Source organism: Rhipicephalus microplus, chromosome 7, assembly GCF_043290135.1.
Source record: "Rhipicephalus microplus isolate Deutch F79 chromosome 7, USDA_Rmic, whole genome shotgun sequence".
NCBI lineage: Eukaryota > Metazoa > Arthropoda > Arachnida > Ixodida > Ixodidae > Rhipicephalus > Rhipicephalus microplus.
This window is the reverse complement of record NC_134706.1, coordinates 28,551,240-28,576,024: the sequence shown is the minus strand read 5'-3', so window position 1 is coordinate 28,576,024 and position 24,785 is coordinate 28,551,240. Positions and strand designations below refer to the sequence as shown.

Genomic DNA, 24,785 nt, shown 5'->3' with positions numbered 1-24,785 from the left:
CTTGCTCTCTGTAGTATACAAGCTATTTACAAAGGTAATTGCTAACAGAGTAAATAAAACATTAGAATTGAATCAACCAAAGGAACAATCAGGATTTTTAACAGCCTACTCAACAATCGACCACATTCATACTATCAATCAGGTAATAGAGAAATGCTCAGAATATAACCAACCCCTATACATAGCCTTCATAGATTACGAGAAGGCGTTCGATTCAGTAGAAATATCAACCGCCACGCACACACTGCAGAATCAGGGCGTCGATGAAGTATATATAAACATTCTGGAAGAAATCTACAGGGGATCAACTGCTACCATAGTGCTTCATAAAGAAAGCAACAGAATACCAATCAAAAAGGGTGTAAGGCAGGGGGACACGATCTCCCCAATGCTATTTACCGCGTGCTTACAGGAGGTTTTCAGAAGCCTAGGATGGGAACAGTTAGGGATAAGAGTTAATGGAGAATACCTTGCGCTTCGCCGATGACATTGCATTGCTGAGTAACTCGGGGGACGAATTGCAACTCATGATTATGGAGTTAGATAAGGAAAGCAGAAAGGTGGGTCTTAAAATTTATCTGCAGAAAGCAAAAGTATTGTACAACAACCTTGGAAGAGAGCAGCGCTTTGAGATAGGTAATAGTGCACTTCAAGTTGTAAAAGACTGTCTACTTAGGGTAGGTAATAACCGCGGAGCCGAACCACGAGATTGAAGTAACTAGAAGAATAAGAATGGGGTGGAGCACATTTGGCAAGCGCTCTCAAATTAAGACAGGTAGATTGCCACTATCCCTCAAGAGGAATGTATATAACAGCTATATCTTGCCAGTACTTAGCTATGAAGCAGAAACCTGGATACTTACAAAGAGGTATCAGCTTAAACTGAGGACGACGCAGCGAGCAATGGAAAGAAAAATGGTAGGTGTAACCTTAAGAGACAAGAAGAGAGCAGAGTGGATCAGGAAAGAAACCAGGGTAAAGGATATCATAGTTGAAGAGGAAATGGACATGGGCCAGGCATGTAGCACGTAGACAGGATAACCGTTGGTCATTAAGGGAAACTCACTGGATTCCCAGAAAAGGCAAGCGGGTTAGGGGGAGACAGAAGGTTAGGTGGGCAGATGAGATTAAGAAGTTTGCGGGTATAAATTGGTAGCAGCAAGCACAGGACCGGGTTAACTGGCGGAACTTGCGAGAGGCCTTTGTCCTGCAGTGGACGTAGTCAGGCTGATGATGATGATGTACACTCAAACCTCGTTATGACGAACTCGCATCTGCTTCCAACATACCGTATTTACTCGATTATACTGTGCCCTCGATTGTAACGCGCACCCGATTTCCACGGCAAAAAAAAAGTAAGACATCAACTGCAACGCGCACCCATTTTTCTCGCTGGCCCGCACGATCACACCACTAGAAAAAAACAACTCCTTTCGGGAGCGTCTTCCATTTAAATATGAGGTACGGGGGCTTGTACTCATCTGAGCATTGCGGTCACTGTAGTTTTACTGTGGACCGATGTCGGCACGCGAACTTCCTTCGCCCCCTTCTTCTCGACGGTTGTGGTGCCAGGCATGTCGAAATAAAGAGGCGTCTGATCGGCATTCCCGATTTGCCCAAGCAGGTAGCCGTTGTTGTGCCGCAAGTTTAGGACGAACCTCTGAAAACTGTGAAGCTTTTCATTGTACTCCTCCGCAAAACGTTTCGCATATGCCCATTCACCTTCGGAGGGAAGAGCCTTTCCTCTTCATAAAGTTAGTTAGCCAGCACCTGCTTGCTCTAAACTGGCTCCGCGTTAGACATTTTTCTAAGGCTAACTGCATAGCCTGCACTTGGAGCAGTTCTTTCGTCACGAGCCGCTATGCCGCTCGCTGCTCAAGCACATACTCGCCGAGCAGTTCTTCAATTTGCGGAAACCGACCCTGCTGTGGTCCGCTGAAGCCTTTGCGTGAAGCTTTGCTGTCGACAATCTTCTGCTTTTGTTTTCGCCAGTCCCGCAAGCGCGTTTCGGGAGCTGCGAACGACCGCGATGAGGCCGATTTTCGTTCGTTTCTGCACACGCGATGACTTTTCTTTTGAAAGCGCCATCGTAGTGCACTCGAGTTTGTGGAGTCGGCCCCTCCACGCCGTCGATGCTAATGCACTACAAGATGACGAACTCCTCAACACACGTACGAAGTGCCGCACATGAGAAACACATAGGCAGAAATGGCCGATGCGCCATGCCGACGCACGTAGGGGGCGGCCATTTTGGAAATGCTGATGGCAATAGAATGACCGTATTCATTTTTTTTTTATACTCGATTCTAACGCGCATGCGATTTATGAACTCGCTTAATCGGAAAAAAGGTGCGCGTTATATTCGAGTAATTACGGTAACTTCATTATAAACGTTTATCTGTATCGATGACAAGACTATTCTTCACTGGCTTCGTTATAAGTGATAATTCGTTATAGTATACTAATTAGAAGATTATTCTTCACTTACTTCGTTATAACATTAATTTCATTATAACAGGTTTGTCATATTGAAGCTTGAGCATTCTCAAACCAAAATATGACAAACCCACTATCGTGAATTTTTCGTTGTAGCGGAAATTTCGTTGAAGCGGAGTTCGACTGTATTGATATGCCTCGAGCGTGAATTGCTCCCACAAGGCGCAGCTTTTCCTAATGAAAAGCTTTATCCTCTAACTAAGGCTTTGAATGCAATGTTCTTCACTGACACCAGGCGGAGGGACCTCCAATCTCAGGACAGCCTCAATAAATCCGTGACCCTCATCGGAAAAAGAAAGACGCAATGCCACTTTTTTACTGCACGGCGGTGCCAACACCAGCGTACCATGCTTCAACAGTTTGCAGCTTACTTTGGGCAGCTCGCAAGGCAACGCACTCAAAAGCACGCAAGCGGACAAATGTAAGAATTTTTAAAACCACCAACACACTTCTGATTAAACATGTGCTACAAGCTGGGAAATTTTCTAGGCTCTTCGGGGCTCGGCCTTTCACTCGACACAATAAAATGACCACTGAAAATTTTCAAGTGGGTATTCTTCTAAGAGGATGACAACTAAATTTGACAAGAAGCATCAATTAAAGGGAATGTAAAAATTTGACAAGAAGCATCAATTAAAGGGAATGTAAATAAGTAAAATATTACCAACCGTGTTTGTACAAACCGTGACGGCGATGTGCAGGTTACGCGATGATGGCTAATATTTGTCAGTGAGCTGCTTTTGCCGATGGTAGGTTGGGTGTTCTAGACACTTTAGTCAGCTGAAAGAGAAAGCAAAATTAAATCAATGTCAACAAACGTAGCCTAGCAACACTGATTTTAGTGGTTAATGCTAACTATTCAGCTAACTGAAGGCAATTAGAGGCAGCTGAAAGTAGTACAATCTAATTAATCTAGCCCTCCCCATGTGCTAGGTGTCAAGTCAATTGAAAATAACACATTTCCTTAGCACGTACCACTCAACATCGCACCGAAAGCTAAGAAGTTTTGCAACTCTACGCCTCTCTCCTTTGGCCACACCCGAAGTGTCGTTTTGTAAGTTTGAGAGGTCCGAAAATATAACCTTTCTTTTTGTACAAGTATCTTTGATTGAACCCGGTCTTCTGAAACACAAGAAGCTTTATTTAAGTGAACCATATAACCATACGAGATAAAGCCCAAGTTCACGGCTTTTTTGTGCCTCAAATCTAAAAGCCCATCCAGTGTATTTTCTTAGATGTCCAAACAAGGCATTTGTAAGCTATTTGTAAGCAGACTGTCCCTATCAGCTGCCGCCGATTGTCCAGAGTTTGACGAAGAGCGTGTCCTCAGTTTCCCGTTCTTACGCAATGTCAATTTTGATTTCAGGGAGCTTTCAATACTTTCGACCAAAACGAGAAGAATGAATGCACTTCCACACGGCCAATGTACCCCCCCCCCCCCCCCCCAGATCTGCTTTTGGCAGAGCGAATCTTGCATGCAGTGCATTTATTTTGACTTTGTGACCCCATTTTGCCCTCAAATTAGGTTTTAATGCTGCCTCCAGCTCGGCGATCTCGTTGCAATGTTTGCATTCCCTTCCTTGTCTGTTATTGCACAATGGCACACGAACCTGAAAAGCATGTCCTTCAAGATGTGCAACCTCGCAACGTATTTTTGGTGTTTTCAGTTTTAGAACGCACATCTCGGAGGCTACCTTTTTCTAGCTTTTTCACATCAAAGCAGCAGTGAGCGACAAAGGCACAAGTGACATCAATAGTGGAAACTTTATGTTGTCTTTTGCACCTTCTGGACCTGCGTACTTCTCACCTCGTTCCTAATAAATCCTCATTCGGAAGTTGAACTGAACGTTGGCCCGCAAGAAGCGATAAAAATCATGACTGGCGCTTGGAGCACCGTCAAGTAAAGCACCGTCGTAAACTTTCCTTGCGGGCCAGGTGACGACTTGGCGTGCATCATTACCGCTGGCGTACGGTGCCTCGGTGAATTCTGCTACTTATCAGCGTTTCGGGCACCATCTTGGACAGTGAGCAATTTATCGGGGCAGATGACAACGTAAATGTTTCTGACTGCATTGATGGTGAGATCATGGCTGCCGTGTCCGGTGCCGAGAAAGTGTACCCGTGCGGTTGTGAATATGCTACCGCTGCCGCTGCTAACCGACCTCTTTGCCGCGCTACGAAGCTTGCATTAAATTTCTGCATCAATCAACACTGTTGAGGCCAAATGAGCTGAATTCGCTTATTTAAAAAGCTTCAATGATATTGAGCATAGCTAGAACTTGACAGCATGCAAGAATCGAGACAAGTTTACGGACTAGTTTCATGCGAAATAAGCTGCGATACTTGCTGTTCACACCTTGTTCTTCATCATACTGTGAGCGAATCATTATGTTAGCACTTGCAACGATTTCTCAGGCCTGAAATGCTTTCATTTAGGCCTTAAATATGCATATTTTTCCTTTCAAATTATCAATACAGTCGAGCCCACATATAACGACTCCATTTAAAACGAACTTTTGCTTAAAACGAACAATATCCGCATGACCGTGAAAATATACATTGGTTCAAGGTCACAAAATCCCACTTACAACGAAGGTCTCCGAGCGCCACCGATCGGTTACAGCGAACGGAGTCGGCGCTTTGCCAACTTCCCAGGAAACCACTTTCGACCACCAATCAGGCATTGGCGAGGTGCCCATACATTCTTGTTGTTCAACGCCAACCCTGCCTCCCACCCCTCTAGTTCCCACTCTCCCCGACCGCTTTTTGTTACGCACCCCTCTGTGCTTTGTGAATAAAGTACGTGGCAAGAGCGAGAACGACGAAACTTTGAAGCCAGTCCCTCATGCAGCTCATGCCACGGGCCTCGGCGAAAAAGCACGCTGCTGCTTGAAATAAACTAGAGACCGCCTTATCGCTTCTGCTCTTCGAAACACGTGCATCATGGATTTTTTGGGGCAAAAAAAAGGTTTGTGTTTCACTTGCAACTTCTTTAAAAGCTGTGTTTTAATTTACTACGAACTTCGAGATACAGCGAACAGATGCCGCGTCACGCTCAGGTTCGTTATAAGCAGGCTCAACTGTATGTGCAACTATTTCGCGATTCCCTTCAAGCTGGATATATCCGGGATCAACAGCACGCTCAAAAATACGATACATGCTTTCAGGCTCAGGTCTGTGGACATGGTTGACAGTGCACACTATGAAGCCGAAAAATGGCCCTTTTGGCGTGCCCCAAATGTGTGTCAGTACTCCTTTCGGTGTTCTGTGACTGCACATTTCATCCAGTACTTTTTCTTTTCTTTTAATGCTGGGACAAGCCTGCGGGGACTCGACGCATCAACACGGTCAACACCGCGATGTTATCCCAGCTCGCCGCCCTCTCGAGTAAGTGAATCTGTTCTGCCAAAATGGACATACAGTAAAAGCTCGTTAACTCGGATCTCACGGGACCGGAGAAAATGTCCGAGTTAACCGAATTTCGAATTATCGAACAGACCATGAAAACAAAAAGAAAACGTACACGGCACAGACAAACCTTTATTTCTTAAAAAAATGCGTTATTTTTGCATGCCTAGCCGTCAAAATTTCTAACAGAACGATCTTATTTAATCCCATCAGGTGGTGGTGCGCACGTTCAGTGTCGCGAGAACAAACGCAGAACTCCTCGAGGACAGCGAGGGCTTCGGCGGCCTCCTGCACGGTGTGGCGACGACGCGTCGGCTCATCACGTCTTTCAATATCATAACGTTTCTTTCAAGATCATTTGCTGGCTGCTGTGGCCGCTTAACTCCTGTGATGGTCCCCATGAAGCGCGACGGCGTCGACAACGCGCGCGAACACAGCCGCAACACGCGAAGTCACAACACAAAGAACCAAGACACGAAGTAGTACGCCAGTAGGCGTAGCCATAGAGTTTTTCACAATACTTACTAGAGGGAACTCTGGCGCTAGTGTCTATAGGAGCTGCAACGCACGGCGCTTCAGCGAGCATGGGAATGATGGGTAGTACACACATTTGTCTAATAATAATACTTCTGGCCTGCTTTTGGCTCGGTGTGTGTTGGTGTGGCTTGAAGCCGTTTTCTCACGAAACAAAAGCTAGCAAATGTTCAGCGATTGCGCTTCACCGCCCTATTTTTTTCAAGTTACCTTTCAAAATTGGTTCACGAAGTTCAAAAGGACTGAATTTTTCTTTCAAAACAAAATTGAAACACAGCAATAAACGAAGCCGCAAGCACGATTCGCCGCCCGCAAGTACGAAGACTAGGCAAATGTGTGTACTACCCATCGTTCCCATGGTCGCTGAACGATCGCAGCGCCAGAGTGCCCTCTAACTAATTTTGAGAAACTTTATGGGCGTAGCGAGCAGCTGTTAGTAGACACTGGATGCGCCGATGGCCCAAGCGCTTCCGCAGGGTGGTGACTAGCTCCACCTAGCCACTTCCCCCTTCATTCACTATCATCATCGACATATTCTGCTGCAGTTCGCTCGGTTTCAGTTTTTCCAAAACTCCGGTTCTGCCGTCGGTTACGGCAAGCAGTGCTTGAGCCCCCAAGCCGCCGAGATCGCGTGACTCTGGAGTCTCAATAGTTCTCTCCGGAGTTGTCCGAGATAACCGGTACGCAGCTAAATCCCTCCGAATTACCGTATTTACTCGATTATATCGCGCCCTCGATTGTCCACAAGGCGCAATGGAAGACGAAGACAACACTGAGTTCTCACAGCCGACATGGTGGTGATATCGATGTCACTCTTGGCTTTGCAGCTGGTAGCTGCTGCTTTTAGCTTCTTTGATGCGAAAAGCTAGAAAAAGCGTAGGCTGCAGGACATGCATTTTAAGACCGAAAACACTAAAAATACATCAAGAGGATCTCAAAAGCCGTGCTTTTCAGGACCATATGCTCTTGTGCTCTAGCCAACAAGAAAGGTAGTGCAAACATTGCTGCGAGATCGCCAGGTCACTTTGCATTCTCATTTTGGTACCCTCGGCAATAGGGTCTTATGTAAAACACTACGCCCGCACTTTAAGACTTGCAGATCACATATCGAACATCCCGTTGCACTCGTAAGCATCGCGCAATGAACCCGGTCAGCACGATGCGATAACACTTCCTTTTCATAACCTGCACACGAAAAGGGATCGGCACTTGTCAGAATGCGACCAAAAATTAATCAATATTTGCTATAAAAAGTGCAATTATTTGGGCTTCGGCGCCGCACAGCATTCGATATAGCGAATGCCCGTCTGTGTGGTAGTTTGATATGAGAGTGCACCGGTTCTATATTTTTGAATGGGAAATTCATGGCGATTTTATAACTGTTCGATGTGGCCAATAAATAGATATATCAGAGTTTGGTGTATCTAGGGTCGACTGTACGTGCCCGCGCAAGTTTTCGAAGACAACATCCATCGTCTGCTGTGCGCTGCATTTGTGGCAGCTGTCACGGCAAGGGGGCACAACGTTGGGATGGGCGCAGGTTCTTTGTCGACAATCTGAAGTCTGTCAGCAGCTGCATGTTGCACTGGTACGTGTCCAGAGTGAAGTGCAGCAAACAGAGTACCGTATTTACTCGATTCTACTGCGCCCTCGATTGTAACGCGCATTTGGTTTTCACGACGGAAAAAAAAAAAGTAAGGCATCGATTGCAACGTGTACCCATTTTTCTCGTTGGCCCACACGATCACACCACTCGGGAAAACGAGTCCTTTCGGGAGCGTCTTTCGTTTAAATATGAGGTACGGGGGAAGCTTGTGCCTATCTGATGTGCAACGGAGCATTGCCGTCACTCTAGTTTTACCGTGGCCCTATGTCAGCACGCGAACTTGCTTCGCCCCCTTCTTCTCGACGGTTGTGCTGCCACGCATGTCGAAGTAAAGAGGCGTGTGATGGGCATTCCCAATTTGCCCAAGCAGGTAGCCGTTGTTGTGCCGCAAGTTTAGGACGAACCTCTGAAAACTGTGAAGCTTTTCATTGTACTCCTCCAGAAACTTTTTGCATATGCCTGTTCGCCTTCGGAGGGAAAAGCCTTTCCTCTTCATAAAGTTAGTTATCCAGCACCTGCCCGCTTTAAACTGGCCCTTTCTCTAAGGCTAACTGCATAGCCTGCACATAAAGCAGTTATGTCATAACAGGCCGCTGTGCCGCTCACTGCTCAATCACATACTCGCCGAGCAGCTCTTCCATTTGCGGAAACCGACCCTGCTGTGGCCCACTGAAGCCTTCGCGTGAATCTTTGCTGTCGACAATATTCTGCTTTTGTTTCTGCCAGTCCCGCACGCACGTTTCGGGAACTCCAAACGACCGCGATGCGGCCGGATTTCCGTCCATTTCGGCACACGCGATGACGTTTCTTTTAAGGGGAGATGCTACTCGAAAAACGATTTTCTTTAATAAGAGTCTGAATTTAGCACGAATTGGCATGCTAATAGAGTTTTTTCTCCTCTTTTCAAATATGTCATTTATTTTCATGTAGATTGCTTGGTTTTCTTTCTGCAGGTCAGATACTGCAAAATTATGGCCATTGTTATGCAACAATTCTGACCTATAAAAATTTGAGATAAAGCATGCAGATATAGCTGACTATGATCCTTTGGAACTGTAGAGTGCAAAAAGCTATATAAATTTTGTGTGTAAAAAGGTGAAATACAATAATAAAATAGAAAAATTTACTATGGCTCTAGTTGCCAAGGGCTTTCAATGTTATGTAATTTTTGAAAAACATAATCAAGCAGCACTGACAATTTGAATAGATACTTGCACTCTATGGGCCTTCATCATGCTATGTGCAAAATTTAATAGAGGTATGACAATTCTAAGTATACGAACTAGCGTGTATAAGAAGCACAGATCACGCAAAACTGCAAAAGGAGAAAAACGCATTTGAAAGTTTGAAACCTTTTTTTTTTTTTTTATCACAGAGTTGTTAGAAATGCATAATCTTTGGCCATAATGTTCAACAGAACTTTGAAAAGCACTGCAAGCTACTAGAACTGTCCTGCAGCATAGGTTGTGCCCTCACGGTCCTTGCGAGCACTCTCTTCTACCCGTGCCCTTTTCACTCCACGACGACGGTGGGCCCTTGCTTCTGCTGCCAGACGCTCGGACATTCTCTTGATGCGCCTCGCATGGCGGGAATCACTGAAAGTAACTAGATCTCTAGATGGCAGTATGTTGAGCTCTTCCAGGATGTGCTCGAAAGTAGCATGACCCTTGTTGAACCACAGGATTGCCATAGCTGCGGCAGTCTCGACAACCGTTCGGGAGACAAACTTAGTCTTGGGGCAAAGTAGCCAAATTTTGCTGTTCGGGGATTCCGATGCGTTCTGGGTTTTCCCTTTGATGCATTGAGCAAGGAGCTTCCCATCCGTTAGCCGCTTATAAATGGGCAAAACAGCCAATCCCTGTGCTTTTGTCAGGAGAGGTGTGTGGCGTGGTGCAGGTTCACCAAGTGCTTCAGCGCGTTGATGTTTGCACCACGACTCTGTTCCTGCAGGGCAAAGCTTGTGGCTGCCAGCATTGTCAGTAGAGCGTGAGTGGAAGTACGAAGCCCATACTGCAGTGTACATATCCCGTACACTCCCCGTTTCTTGTTATGGCAATCTGATAGTATGTTTGGAGCTTCTGAATGGCTGGCTCTTTTCATTTTCTGCCCTCGTGGTAATGGCACATGCAGCTTCGTAGCGCGATGCCAAGTCTCTTGGCCACATGATTAGTGCAGTCTTCTTTTTCTATATTGACAGCACCATAAACTTTTGCTCTGCAACTGCACTATATGCTTTGCTGTCACCGTCACTGAAGAATGTCATGAAATGCAGTGGGGTGTCATAAGTCAATGTTCTCTGCCAAATGCGCATTGCAGCGTCCGTTTCCATGGCATGGGAGGAACAGTCTGCATTTTTTTCACAGACTGGGCCATGGAATGCCTGCCACACTTCCTCGTATGGGCCCATATCCTTGTGCCTACTGCATGTCAGGCAGTAACTTGATATGACCTCGAAGTCTAAGCAGAGGCCAGTATCTAAAAAGATAACTGCGCCAATCCCGTTGTGGCTTTTGTGGCCCCTCTTCTGCCAAGTGCCGTCGAAGATAACAGCCACATCAGTTTCGCCTGCTATTTCTTTCGTCAACTCTCTGGATCGGCGCAAGTTTTCACTCACAGCTGCCATGGCAGCGGTGTGCACCTTCTTTGCTATCGAAAAAAATCCTCGGTGGTGCATTGGCTTTGGGAGTCCAATAACGGAGCAAAATCTCGACAATTGCTCATGCCCAATGCCGACAGCGCGTGCAGCCACCACCGCCTTCACATTTACAGCGAAACTATCTCGGGAGCTCCCACTGTCGTACCGTAGGCTCACTCGGCTGCTGCCGTCCGCCGTAACACGCAGTGACGTATAGGAGCACGAAAAAACAGTCGCTGAGCATTCGCTGTTTTCGCAATGAAGTTCGAGGAGCGACGAAGGTCCCTTGCGCTTTTCTGCCGGCTCCCGAACGGCAAGTTTTTGAATACTGCAAGCAGGGCACGCCGCACCTGCCACAAGTGCCGTCAGCAAGAGGGTGTCGCACAAGACTGTCGTTACACAAACCTCATCGCGCTGTCTTTCATCTTTTTCGAAGAAGCCGAGCTTCTTTTCCAAAGCACTGACGAAAGAAAGCGCAGCGTCAATCCCTTCATCGCAGCCACTGTCGCTCGCGCACTCGTCGTTACCGCCGTCAGGCCCAGCGCACGTAGGCACGTTCTCGTTCGTCGCCTTCGTTCGGGGCGCTTTACGCCGCCTTCCCTTGAACTTGTGCTTTGTTCGAAACTTCTGCGGTCTCACGTTGCACTTTTTCGGACTTGTCATCGCGGAAATATGCGTAGACGCGCAGAAAAGCAGACGGACCAAATGCCGATGGCCGTCACCAACGCAGCTGACAATGACTCGGTAGCCAATGGCGATGCGGCTTAGGGTGTCGCGCGTTTCAAACCGCTCAAACCACGTGATAAAAAAGCCTCGTTTTTTATTATTATTTTTTTTGCCCACGTACGAAACTGGCGGTCGTCGGAGCTGTAAGAAGAAGGCCGGACGCAACTTTCCCAACCGATCGCGATGGCGGGCAGCACTGCGGCGGGGAGCAGCGCGCAGTCAAAGATGGTAAATATCAGCGCAAATTCACGAAATTTTGAGCCACCGCAATGCCTTCATACACATTTTTTTGCATTTTGCGGTTCGAATTTAGTTTTGAAATTTTCACAGATGAAAGAAGAAGGTTTGAAGATTACAATGCAATAAAAACCAGAAATACGAGAAATTTCGCTAAAAACGCGATTTTTCGACTCGCATCTCCCTTTAAAAGCAGCATCGTGGTGCACTCGTCGAGATTTTGGAGTCGGCCCTTCCATGCCGTCGATGCTAATGCGCTACAATATGACGAACTCCTCAGAACATGTACAAAGTGCCGCACATGAGAAACACATAGGCAGAAATGGCCGACGTGCCATGCCGACGCACGTAAGGGACAGCCATTTTGGAAATGCCGATGGCAATAGAATGACCGTATTCGTTTTTTTTTTACTCGATTCTAACGCGCATGCGATTTATGAACTCGCTTAACCGGAAAAAATGTGCGCGTTAGATTCGAGTATTTACGGTGATGAGCATTTGACCTCATTGAAATATACACAGTTTTGCCGGGACCACGCCGCAGGTCCGAGTTAACCGAATTTCTGAGTTAACTAGGTCTGGATAAACGAGCTTTTACTGTACAGAGTAGGTAGACAGTTCCGTGAATGACTGCCCAAGTATGGGCAATATTCGAAGCAACAAGTGAAGCAAGGACGCCTTCACGCCTGAAATGCAAATCCCACGTACCCTCTTGGCAGTATTGGCAGTCTTTGACGACCCGGAGCTGCCGACCTTGGATGGCGCGTCCTTTCCGTTGGTCATCGTGCCACTGTCTGACCCGCTACCATCGCTGGCCGTCGAATTGGTGCGCGAACGCACCCGCTTTTTCTGCTGCCTCCCTTTTGTGTTGGCTGGTGGCGACTGCATTAGTGCATCTGCACGAAACGTGAACATCACGCATTTTATCACTGATGTAAAGCTTATGCCACAGGACTTCCTGAAATGAGAAAGCTGCGACAGTTGCTCTGTTTTCAGCACTGAAGACGCCCCCTTTGCCCAGTAGTAAGAGTTTTGTGGGTTACATCGGATGACCGGGGTTCCATTCAAATTACGGGCTTTAACATAAACAGTCTGCACACTGACAGCTCGGACGACAGCGGAGAGCCCTAGGCATCGTAACTAATAATGAAATCCGTCTGGGCGACGTCTGTACACCTTGATGTCCCCTCACGTTGACAAGAAAAAGCTTAGAAAAACAAATGTACCGTACTTACACCAAAACCTCATTATAACGAAGTTGCATCTTACACTAAAGAAGTTTGCTATATCCGAAAATTCGTTATAAAGGTTTATTTCTAACACTATATCTATTGCAAGACTATTATAATTTACTTCATTATAAGCAATATTTCGTTATATCTGGTTTCATTATATCGATGGTTGAGTGTACTCGCGTAATGAACGCACTTTTTTTTCTCGAAAAATCGGAACAAAGTTGGAGGTGCGTTTATTATGTGGGTAAATTTTATGAAAACTTTTTCGTTATGAGCAAAAATAAAAAAATGCGGTAGTGCAAGAAAAATTTGGTCTCTCAAAAAAATCAAAATCAAATCAAGTTTTAATATTTCATATTAAGATGTACAAAAAGAAATATACAGAAGGAGGTCCTGTAGTATACACTGAAACGGGACCTCTTATGAAATGTAAACACAAGTATTTGGTTAGCAACAACAGTGCAAAACTAAGAGAATACAAGGTTTAAAAAATGAATTACAGATACATATAAATGACACTGCTCTCATCAACTAAATGCAGTCGGAAATATAAATTATAAAATATGTTTATATACTTCTATATAAATAGCATGACAAAAAACTAGAGACTGAAAAGAGAATGACATGGCGAGGGAGGAATCGGTTAGGCAGAAAAGTGAGTGTCGCATAACAAAAATTTTTTTTGAATTCATAGCAAAATTTATGTGGTTTTTGAATTTTTATTAGAAATGGCACTGTGTTCCATAATTAGTTCGTGCTTTGGGCAGAATGAAGTTATTATGCTGCACAAAACGAGTTGGGTTAGTATTTAGTAAAGATGATGAATGAATTGATGATAACAATATTTGTTTACTAATTACTTTGAAAAGAAAAGTGGCGAGATCGAATGTTACAAGGCTGGCAACGTGGAGAATTTTATTTTCTTGTAGCAACTGTTTAGCATTGTGGGTGGGTGAACTAAACGTGATTAATCAAATTGCCTGGTTCTGAATGGTTTGTAGTGGTTTCAGATGAGTGGCATACCTGTTACCCCATGAGGTTATGCAGTAATTGATGTTTAAATGCACAAACGCGAAATAAAGTGAGAGCAAGACCGGACGTGAAAAAAATGGACGTGCTCTGATAAGGATGCGTATTCCGTGAGATAACTTCTTTTTAAGTTGTGTGACATGGTTTTGAAATTTTAAATGATGGTCAATATTCACCCCTGAGTAAACACATTCTTCACTTGGCTGTAATGCATGGTTATTAATGAATATGGGCGGAATACACAGTGGTGATTTATTTTGAAATGAAAACAAAAGGAATTTAGTTTTAGAGGGATTAATAGTAAGTCTAGTAGTCTTACACCAACCCAACAGGTTATTGAGGCCACTGTTAAGCTCACTACTACTGACATATTTTCATTAGAGTGAATAATTGTAGTGTCATCAGCATATAATATGCACTTGGAGAAGGTAAGACAATAAGGCAGGTCATTTTTATAAATTAAAAATAGCAAGGGGCCCGAAACTGACCCCTGCGGTACACCTATATTAGTAATTTTAGGTTTAGAATAAGCATTGCATATACTAACGACTTGATACCCATCTCGCAAGTAGTCCCGTAGCAGCAGTAAAGGAGGACCAGTTATGCAAATCCAGTCTAGTTTAATTTTAAGAATGTCATGATCGATGGTATCGAACGCCCGCGCAAAGTCAACGAATAAAGAACCTGCATATTTACCGTCATCGATGGCTTTCTTTAGTTGGTCAGTAAGAGATATAAGTGCTAATTCAGTAGAATAACCTGATCTAAATCCGAATTGGTCTGTTGAAAGTATATCAAATTTGTTTATATATTTTAAGAATCGTTCCTTAATTAATTTTTCAGTCACCTTGCTAAAGAAAGGTAAAACACAGATCAGTCTATAATTGGATACTAATTAGCGATCTCCTTTCTTAAAGACTGGAGTTATTCTACCTCGTTTGAGTTCTCGTGGAAAAATTCCCGTTTTAAACATGAGGTTGATGACGTGAGACATGACAAATGATATCGGTTTACAGATTAATTTAATATGTCCTGGATGAATGTTATCCGGCCCAGCGCTGGTAATATTTAAATTCTGAATTACTGATGCAACCTCGTCAGGAATAATTGGAAACATATAGAATGATTGTGAAAGGCGTTGGAGGGCGTATAAAGATTGCTGTGCAGGTGGATTGACATCAGAAAATAAAAAATCACCAAAAGCATCTGCAATCGTAAGTGGCGTATGATAAGTATTACCATTATGGGATATTTGTGATATGTTATCGGTTGCTTGTTTTCTATTCAATAATGAATTCACTATCTCCCATTTTTTATTTACATCAGGACCACATTTAGATATCTTTTCCTCGTAATATTTGGCTTTAGCTTCTTTAAGTCGACCAGACAGTGAGTTGGAAAATCTCTCGTAGCGCGCACGTAAGTTTATATTGAAAGGCTGTCTTTTTGTTTTTTTGAAAAGATTTTCACATGTGCGCATCGCTTTAAGTAGATTTTCGGTGACCCAAGGGTTTCGCGGAGATGCCACTTTCTTTTTGCATTTACGCATTTGGGAGCACGATTGATAATGTGATAACTTTGTCAGAAATTGTGAGTAAGCTAACTGTGGATCATTAGTATTAAGAACAAAAGACCAGTACTGGAAACAGATTCTAAGAATGATTTTTTGTCAAAAACGAGTTTCGTGTAGCAATTGGAATATGAATAATGGGCAGATGTAGTGCGCAGGAAGATGGGAAAGTGGTCCGTAGTGTCTGTTTCAAGAACTCCTACATCAGGTGGATACGACTCTTACCTCTCGGCTTCTTTTTTGCACTTCACTCATCTTCGGCGGTTGAAAGCACTATCTTCTGCATACTGTTTCCCGTGCTGCCCGTGCACACCATAAAAGCGTTTCGCAGCTATCTTTTCTCGCAATCGTTGAACCGCAACAGTGTTATCTGCTGTGATCCCTAGAGGCACCTAGAAGCGTGCGCTACGATGCCACGACGCACTTTGCCAACTTCGTGGCAACCTCGCACAACAACCATGCCATTGACATTAAAGCAAGCAACCAACATTGCAGCAAGCTACCACCGAAGCGTCCAAACAAACCCTTGATAACAAGATTGATGATTCATTGATTTGTGGGGTTTAACGTCCCAAAACCAACATATGATTATGAGAGACGCCGTAATGGAGGGCTCCAGAAATTTCGACCACCTAGGGTTCTTTAAGTTGGTAACGAGATTAACAATAGAATACAGCGGCTGCCTCGCTTCCAACCAAAGTGAGAATAGGGGACCATAATGCGGAAACAGTCGCGATTTTTCCTGGGCGACAAGCAATTTCGTTCTGGTTTTCCACAAACCTGTGACGCGATGGCGACGAATGGCTCTTCACGACAGCCATAGCAAGAGCAAATGCTGTCGTCGTCGCTCGAAAATTGCGTGCATGAGGTTGGCTCTTGAAGTTTCATATTTGCAGAAAGCGACCGTCGGTTAACGCAGGAAGTTTCGTGACCTTCGCTCGCTGCGTGCTAGTCAGCCGCGATGTCTACACTCGCATCGTTCGTGAACGCCGCTGTGGCGCATAGATATTTAAAAAAAGACTGCGTACGTGCTGCGCACAGATAGAAAGAAAAACTGTACGGTGCGCAGCAGCGGGCAAGGAAGCGAACCGAGGTGGTCGAGAGGGGTCGGCATAATAATAACAAGTGGAAGAGATCCAATGGACAAGAAGGCGCCAGGTTTTGGTTAGCGGGACTACAGCGAACAAGTGTAGAGGGTGCGTTTATTACGCGAAAGAAAGAATAATCAAAATTTTGACGACCGAAGTTAGGGGTGCGTTCATTGATCAAGCGCGTTCATTACACGAGTAAATATGGTAATCGCCATTTCTTCATCTTCTTTTACGTTAGAATCTAGAAAAATTGGATGCAGTTTACATTGAGCATTACCTTGAGTGTAGGGAAGCATTAGCTTGTATGCAGGAAACCTTGACGGCAAGATGTAGGTTACCTGAAAAGCCCCTAAACTGCACCTAAACATCATCCAGCCGTGCTGCGAAGCGAGAGCAACGCCAATAGCCTTCCTCACATTATGCTCAAGGTTCTTCTGCTTTAACAAGAGTGAAGGAAACTGTGGTTAGCTAACATCATATAGACATTTTCAACCATTTCGAAATGAAGAAGCGGGTAGAACAAGTTTTCCGAATTTTCGACGTCATGTGAAGTCCTTTCACGACCACGTGAGTAAGCTTCTCGTGGCCTCCACGATTAGTTCAGACAAAACGTCATCGAAGCTAATCTCGGAGGCCGCGGGGCGCTCTTCATACTTTTTTTTTTTTCGTACCTCGGCTAACCGTGTTCAAGCAGCTGTTCACGAGCATCAACCGTACGTTAAGCGAAGGTGGCTCCACCCCATTATGCTCAGCGCGAACGAAGGCTTACCTGCAAGTTCTATGTTAGAAAAGATTATTACAAAAAGTGTTCCATGTTTCGAAGCTAATGTAGAGAGAATTAATAGAGCACACCCGCAAAAGGCCACATGATAGTCTACAAGTGTAGACTATGACGTTACCGTCGGTAAAACTTTATTAACTGTCCCGAGAGACGCAACTAGCCCACAGTGCCCTTCCCCCGCGTTCAGCGAAGAAATAAAAATAAGAAATTTGTAACGAGAAAAACAGGGTTCGTTTTAGACAATGCAACAGACAGCCCCAGCGTTAGCGAGTTTATCTCAACTCGCGTCCCCCGAGTGGTCGTCAGTGTCTTTAAGAGATCTTCCTTCTCTGCAAATCTTCTGCAATAATGCCACGAAACGAGAGCATCTAACGTGGGTATCTTTCTTTCTTTTGTGTCGTCCGAACCCCGCTTCATTTCCCATGCGAAATTTTAACGAGAGGTCTTACCTTGGCCCTCCTGGCGTGTGAGGCGGAATGACTTTGAAAGAAACTGCTGCTTTGCTTCCCACAGCATCTTCTGCCTCTGGACCACATCTGGATACCTGTGTGCACAAAGAGAGCACAAAATTACTGCAATTAGTTGCTCGTTAAGTACCAAGAAGAGAGAAACAGGCAACACTGTGCAATGAGAAATGAAGACCTTGTGGACGATGGAAAGAACGTCCAATACTTCGCATGTCTTTCACTAAGAGATAAAAAAAAAAAACCTCGCAAATAACTTTCCACGTGCCTTGCAAAATTTTTGCGCAGTTGTCACAAGATGTAATGGATCAATTATTATAACTAAATCCTAAGGCTTTACCTGCCAGACCATGCTATATTATTGAGTGCCATGGCAGTGGAGGACTACAATTTCATTTTGGCCACCTATGGTTTCGTAACGTGGTCCAAATCAAGGCAGACACATCGTTTATGTGTTTCCACCCATTGAAGCACATCCATCAGAGCTGGGAATGTAACCTGCAACTTCGTGCATAGTGGCAAACAGCATTAGCCGTCATGCTAACATGACGAATTGTTTGACTTCAGAGAAAACAAACGCATAAACATACTTTCGCTCCTTACTGCCCACAGTTTCTACAGCACCGCCGCAATTCTGGCTTTTACACGTCGATCAGCGCCTGCGTTCCTTTTGGCGATTAGATTCATTGCGATAAGAAATGGTTTTTCTGAATACTCACAAAAACAGTGTTTCACAAAGGGTTTCATCAAAAGATGGCTAAATTATGGCTAAAGACGTAATTCAAGTTACACCGCTACAGACAAGACTGTATATACCGAATTGGATGGGGGTGACAAAATAGTTCTATGTGGTAATTCAGTATATGAAATACTTGACTTATAGAAAATATATTGACGGGGATTTAATGACTCCTCGATATACACAGTTATTTGTGTTGTGTAATTATAATGTTATGTAATAATATACACAGTGATTTGTGTTATGTAATGTCAAAATATGTGGCCGTGACTACAGTTGCGTTTCTAAACCAATTAGTAAATGAATTGCAAATTACAGCTGTCCAAAGGTAATGCCATATTACTAGTATATATTACTTTCAAAAAGTACTGAAACTACTTTGAAATCAGTATAAAAAAATTTGACTTTATTTATGGCAGATAATCCGAGTATGCATTGAAATCTCATACCATTAGTCTCATATCTAGAGTGTGTACCAATAAGCCCAAATTTAAACAGTGCTCACCTTGATACGAAGTCACGGTCGTAGGGCAGCATAAACTCCCAGCCGTCTGGGGTCGGCTTCGCCATATCCTCCAGGAGAGTTTTGACATCCAGCACAGGCAGCTGAAATCAAAAAACGAGGTATCATCAGACTCTCAAGAGAAATGGGAGCCCATGAGCCAAACACCAAGGCTTATCGATGTTCTTGAATAGGCACTTTTGAAATTCGAACTTCCGAAATCAACCAAGAATGCCTTGCAGTGCGGACGCAAAGAATAAGGGCGACAGTCAGCGCGACAGGCCCAACAGGACCTCGCACACCTCTGGTGCCTAAAGTAGTCCGTACCAAAACGCGAGCGTGCATTCATACGCTGGTAGAGATGGAGAGATAGATGGGGACAAATGCTCGAGCAGTTCCGGCGACCCGTCAACAGGTTTGAGTGTTCGTGCACGGTATTCTAGAGACCATAATTCCGGGGAAGTCGTCGAAGAGGTGACCTCGCACTCGCAGCTCGTTTGACTGCGTTCCCCTGATCGGCGAGGCACGCACACCGGCGAGCTGGTTCGGCCGGGTCAGGGAGTGCAAAATATGCATGTATTTTTTTAAAGTGTGAATGCACTTTTTAGTTGGGCTAGGTCAGGCATCCGGCGGCCGCCGTGCACAGGCACGTGTTATCTCTTTGCTCTCACTCCCTAACCCATAGCAAGAGCTGAGGGCGGGCGCGCTCTATCCTCGCCCCTAGCAAGGGGAGCATGTGGTGCGAGAGAGAGAAGGAGAGGGTAGGTGCAGTGCTTGGCCGCTGCTCTCGCCATTCACTCTCCTCCCTGCGCCCCACTCTCCCGGCCACTCGCGCCTCATCTTCGATCGTTCGCTGGCTGGGCCCCTCTCAAGACGATGGTAGAAGTCGGTGAAGGCAAATGCCCGCCTGCAACGGTGCCCTCTCTCGGCGCAAGAAATGCATTTGCATTTTCTCACAATTCCCTTCGGGAAGGTGGGAACACTTTTTTCATAAAGATGACAAAATATTATGGGTGCTCAAATTATGCGAATAATTGCGGTATTTTGCGTGCTCCCTTCAAATTTGTATTACCTAGGTTCTGCTGTATTACGATTTCATTGCCACAGACAAAAGTATAAGTGGGCACAAAATGCGACAGCTTAGGTGGCGTGGCGGCTACTTTGCTTGTAGAGTCAAACCTTAACTGATGGCAATAGACATTCCTTTAATATGGCTCAAAGCATTAGCATTATATAGGACACCGCATAGGGCACACAAAATATTAGACCTTATGTAATTCAGTAGGCTACTTTGCTTGGGAAGCCAGACTAACTGACTACACTACAAACAGCCTTTTTATAGGCTTCAAAAAGCCAGCATTGTTACGGTAGAATATGCTATTTTCATAACTTAACATGAATGCCCAAAAACGACAGCGTACAAATAAAGCGTAGTGGTGGCAAACGCTAATGCGAAGCATCGAGCACACTTTTCTAAAACAGTCTAATAAAGGTTTGCACTCTTTAAAGAGTTGCGCGTTCAAAGCATCTGGTCACCTGTTGATGCTTTATTTGAAGCTTTTATGGCAGCAACTACACCTATTTAATTAAAAGTGTCTTACAGGATCCTACGGGCATTATGCGATTGGGGGAGGGAGGGATGCAATAAAATGTTGGAAATTGTGGTCTATTATTCGAAATATGAAGATAATGTGATTCCTTTTATATTGTTTGAATGGTTGCTCAACAGTTTAAAGCTATTTAAAGGCTGATTTATATTCATTGATTCTACAGGCTTCTGGTACTTACTCGATTCATATTCAACTCATTCTTAAAGATTGCTACTTGCAAGCTCCTATTGTGCAATTAAAAGTGTAAAAAATAAATGTAATGTTTCACAATAGTATACTCACCCTAACGGTGTCGGAAAACTTGGTCTGCACGACAACCCTCGACTGTGTGAAGAGGAACATCTGAAAAAAAGCACACAAGCGCATGGGAAAAGTATTTACATTTCTTTTGATGAATCAGCACGTGCAGTTGAAAGAAAAAGTTTTCTCCCCCTCACATCCAGCAAGGAGTTCACGGATTTAGCTATTTGACAATCAGCAATGCGAAGATAGGATAAGAGTCACTCACCAGAAAGTCACGTGCTCTGGACATGGTCTCGGCCGGAACACCAGTCTTGGGGCTGAAGCTATCCTTTGGATAGAGGACATCGCTGGATAGTACGTAAGCAGATACTCAGCAAACGGAAGTCTCTTAAAGGGCCAGTAAACAACCGCAAAGTCCAAAAATTGTTATAAAGAGAAATATGCGAACTTTTACTTTGTGAACATGCTTCCGCGAGAATTTTGCAAATACATGCCATATTAAGGAAGTTACCGAGGTTAGGACATCGCTTTCAGCCGATTTCAAATTTTCGCGCAGTCTCGCCATCCTTTACCTCAGCGGGAGGGGAAGGTGTAGCCCGTCGTCTTGACTACGCCCTCTCCGGCAACGTGACACGACGTCGGCAATTGACGTCATCAGTGAACTCGATCAGTCGCAATGCACTTCCACTTGCCGAAATATTTACTGTTCGACCGGGGACGAAGCTTCCCCGCAGCCCAATCGCTCGATTTGCAGTCGACAACGATTTGCAGTCGACAACGATTTGCAGCGAAAGTGCGTTCTAAAACCTGGACATGCAGTTGACCTGATTTTCCGGAAGTTATCAGACTGTCGCGCCGTCTGGGAATACCAGCACGAAACACAAATAATGCGTTCAATAGAGTGTGTGCTGATCAACAGGTGGCGCGAAAATCTGCTCACTCCCAAAAACTGGGCCAGTGACACGTCCGAATTTCGATACTACATGGGGCCTACGGAGAGTTTCGCAACTCTTATGATTTAATAACTCTGTCGTAGCTGTGGGAGGATACCAAGAGAGCAGGAACTGTCGTCAACTTCACTACTGTTTGTTTAGACCTGGTTTAGACCAATCGACGAATTGTGGGCTGTGTCACGTCGCCGAGTTGACGTCACTGCGCATGGAAGGATGTTAGTCAGGCGTAGAAAAGATGCGCAGGAATTGTTTTTCGAAATGGAGGCTTTGTGGAGTGCATAGTGCTGCAATATTCAGAAAACGTGATCGCTGCGGCCTACTCTACGATTTGCCGAGCTTATTAAGGGGTGTATAGAAGAAAAGTGAGCCTGTTGACTGGCCCTTTAAGCAGAACTGCTGCTTAAATGGAACAACTGCTTGTAATACAACTGCTTTTGTACTTAACTCCTGCACTGACGTTCATTTTCCAGTAAACGGCACTCCCCTAAACAGAGCACACTTGCCTTGACCCTTCAAGTTCCGCTGAACGAGGGCCTACTGTATTGAAGTCGCGTCCCACTACAACAACACCGTTCCAAAGACAAATTATTTGTTCCCCGTCAGCAGTCCATGGTAGTCGAGGCCTTTTTTTCTGTTCCACTTCAACGAAAATCGACAATCTAATTCGAGGCTCAGATATATTTAAGATATTAGTAAACACAAGCTTGAGCATTTCAATGCATTTTCAGAACATAAAAGTACGGCTACAAAGTCTAAGAACGGCATTGGCATTGCCAGAAACTGTTGCTGTTTACTGCACCGCAGTGTACAAAGCATGGGAGCTGCCATTGCTCGATAATGATGACAATGAAACAGCCCTGCTTTTGCCACTGGCTTGCTTCTGAGCCGCAGGTAATCCGAAGCCGAAGCTCTGTTGCGTTCATAGTTTTCTACGATGCCATTTCCAATGCCAATAATTTTGGTTTTTTCGCGCTTGACCAATGTGGTTACTCATCAGAGTGGCTGTTAGTCCGCATTATCAACAAAATCAGCTAGCCGCAATTAGTGGATGATAATAATAGCATAAGTCACTGCTCCACGATCCTAAGCCTCCATCTCGACGTTGTCAGAAGCCGTTTGATGGTGGACAGCTGCTGGTGTTGGCGTGTTCGAATTGATAGAAGAATTGATACGTTGCAAAGCTCCACTTGCCAACAAGATCAAAGAAACATGCCTCGTAGCACACAGCTGTTAGCTGTACGCATGACAACGATGGTTATCATCAGGCACGGTGTGAACTCTACGCAGCAGTGAACAGGTATGCAAGTCAATTTAGCTCATCTATGCCTTTGTTGTTCAAGCAGATTATGGGCATTATAACGAACATGGACATAACGAATTATCCATTATAATGAAGTAAATGAAAAATTACTAATAATGGATACTGTGTTAGGAATATACCTTTATAACAATTTTTTCGATATAACAAACTTTTTGCGTAAGACACAGCTTTGATATAACGAAGTTCTAGTGAAGCAATAAACAAATGCAGGCATTAAATCGTTTAGAAGCGGCATATTTTTTCCCATCCTTCCCGTGATCTCACCTCTTGACGACCCAACAGCCTTGCACGAGCAGCGCCACCTGCTGCAGGAACCGCACGACTGACGCCGTGTCCGACTTTGGTGGCAGTGCCGCCATGAGCTTCGCAAAGTTGGTAACCTTGGCTGGAAGGACAAGCAAAAAAGAGCGATTACATCATTTCACAAATTTTGAACGACAAAAGACCTCGAGTCTTGAAATCGATATGCTGCTATGTGTGCATTTAGAGATCAACACGTGCATTCCACTTCCCTGCGCTACCATGTGCAGTACAATGTTAGAATTCCCTGCCAGGCAGTATTGCATGTCTGAAAAACACTCGTATTGACTGGTTAATCTGGCCAAGGAAACTTAAAAGATATTTGTCATTATAGCAGCGTGCTCTCTGTTCGTGCATAGTGTAGTATGAGAGCACTACTAAAGTTCACATTTTTTTAATGCCCCCGTCCCCCCTTACACGGTGCCTAGGCTTTTGAGGTATTTTTGTATATAAAAAAAATAAATAAACCAAACTAAAGCATTCTTTGTAACTGCAGCTTGTGCCTTTACGCAGAAAATCAAAGTTAATCCCAAAAATGGCAATAAAAGACGCACAAAAGCCAACGAACAAAGAGATGGATGTTTAAAAAAAGGTGTACTCTTACTGCATTAAAATTCTTATTGGCACACTTCGTTATACAAATGCTCAAAATTTTGAACGCAGACATACCTGTTGTATCAAATACTGATATAACGAATTATCTCTTACAAAGATGCAGAGGAGGAATAGTCCCACTGTCAACACTTTTAGGTATATGAATGCTTGTAATGAAATTTTGAGTATACACTCAAATCTTATTATAACAAAGTTGAATCACGCACAAAAATAAGTTTGCTATTTATAAAAAATCGTTAGGTTTATTCTTAACACTATATTTATTGCAAGACTGTTTTTTACTCACCTCATCATAACCGACATTTTTTTATATCTGGGTTCGTTATTGCAAAGTTTTAGTGTATAACGAACTTTTTTCCTGGTCGGTGGTGGCTTCATTATGACACATTAGTTACTTCGTCTGAGAACACAATCACGATTATGCTGCCACACAATATTGAGACATCTTTCATAGCTGCATCCATTAGGAAGAAAGTGTCAGCGGGATAAAAACCAGGAAATTGCAGCCAGATTCATTACCACAACATTGCATCTATCACGAAAACGAAGTCGTTACACCTAAATATTTATTAGTACAGGTGTATTACTTGTAACACTGTATCATAGCTATATTATATACTATTCTTCATTTACGTCGATATAACCAATAGCTTGTAATATCTGTATCTGTCATGTCTGGATATGACCACA

The 24,785-nt window shown here is 44.3% G+C and overlaps 1 protein-coding gene across 1 annotated transcript in view; it reads right to left on the bottom strand.

Annotated features, from left to right (window-relative positions):
* LOC119179764 (RNA polymerase III subunit E) overlaps positions 1-24,785 on the bottom strand; it is a 43,024-nt gene that overhangs the window by 1,385 nt on the left and 16,854 nt on the right. Inside the window, exons 9-15 of the mRNA XM_037430890.2 lie at positions 23,445-23,565; positions 21,172-21,253; positions 20,946-21,005; positions 19,057-19,157; positions 17,798-17,892; positions 12,351-12,538; positions 3,165-3,276 (exon numbers count right to left, since the gene is read on the bottom strand). Coding sequence (XP_037286787.2) covers positions 3,223-3,276; positions 12,351-12,538; positions 17,798-17,892; positions 19,057-19,157; positions 20,946-21,005; positions 21,172-21,253; positions 23,445-23,565 — 701 coding nt within the window. The 3' untranslated portion in view covers positions 3,165-3,222. The remainder of the gene's footprint in view (positions 1-3,164; positions 3,277-12,350; positions 12,539-17,797; positions 17,893-19,056; positions 19,158-20,945; positions 21,006-21,171; positions 21,254-23,444; positions 23,566-24,785) is intronic.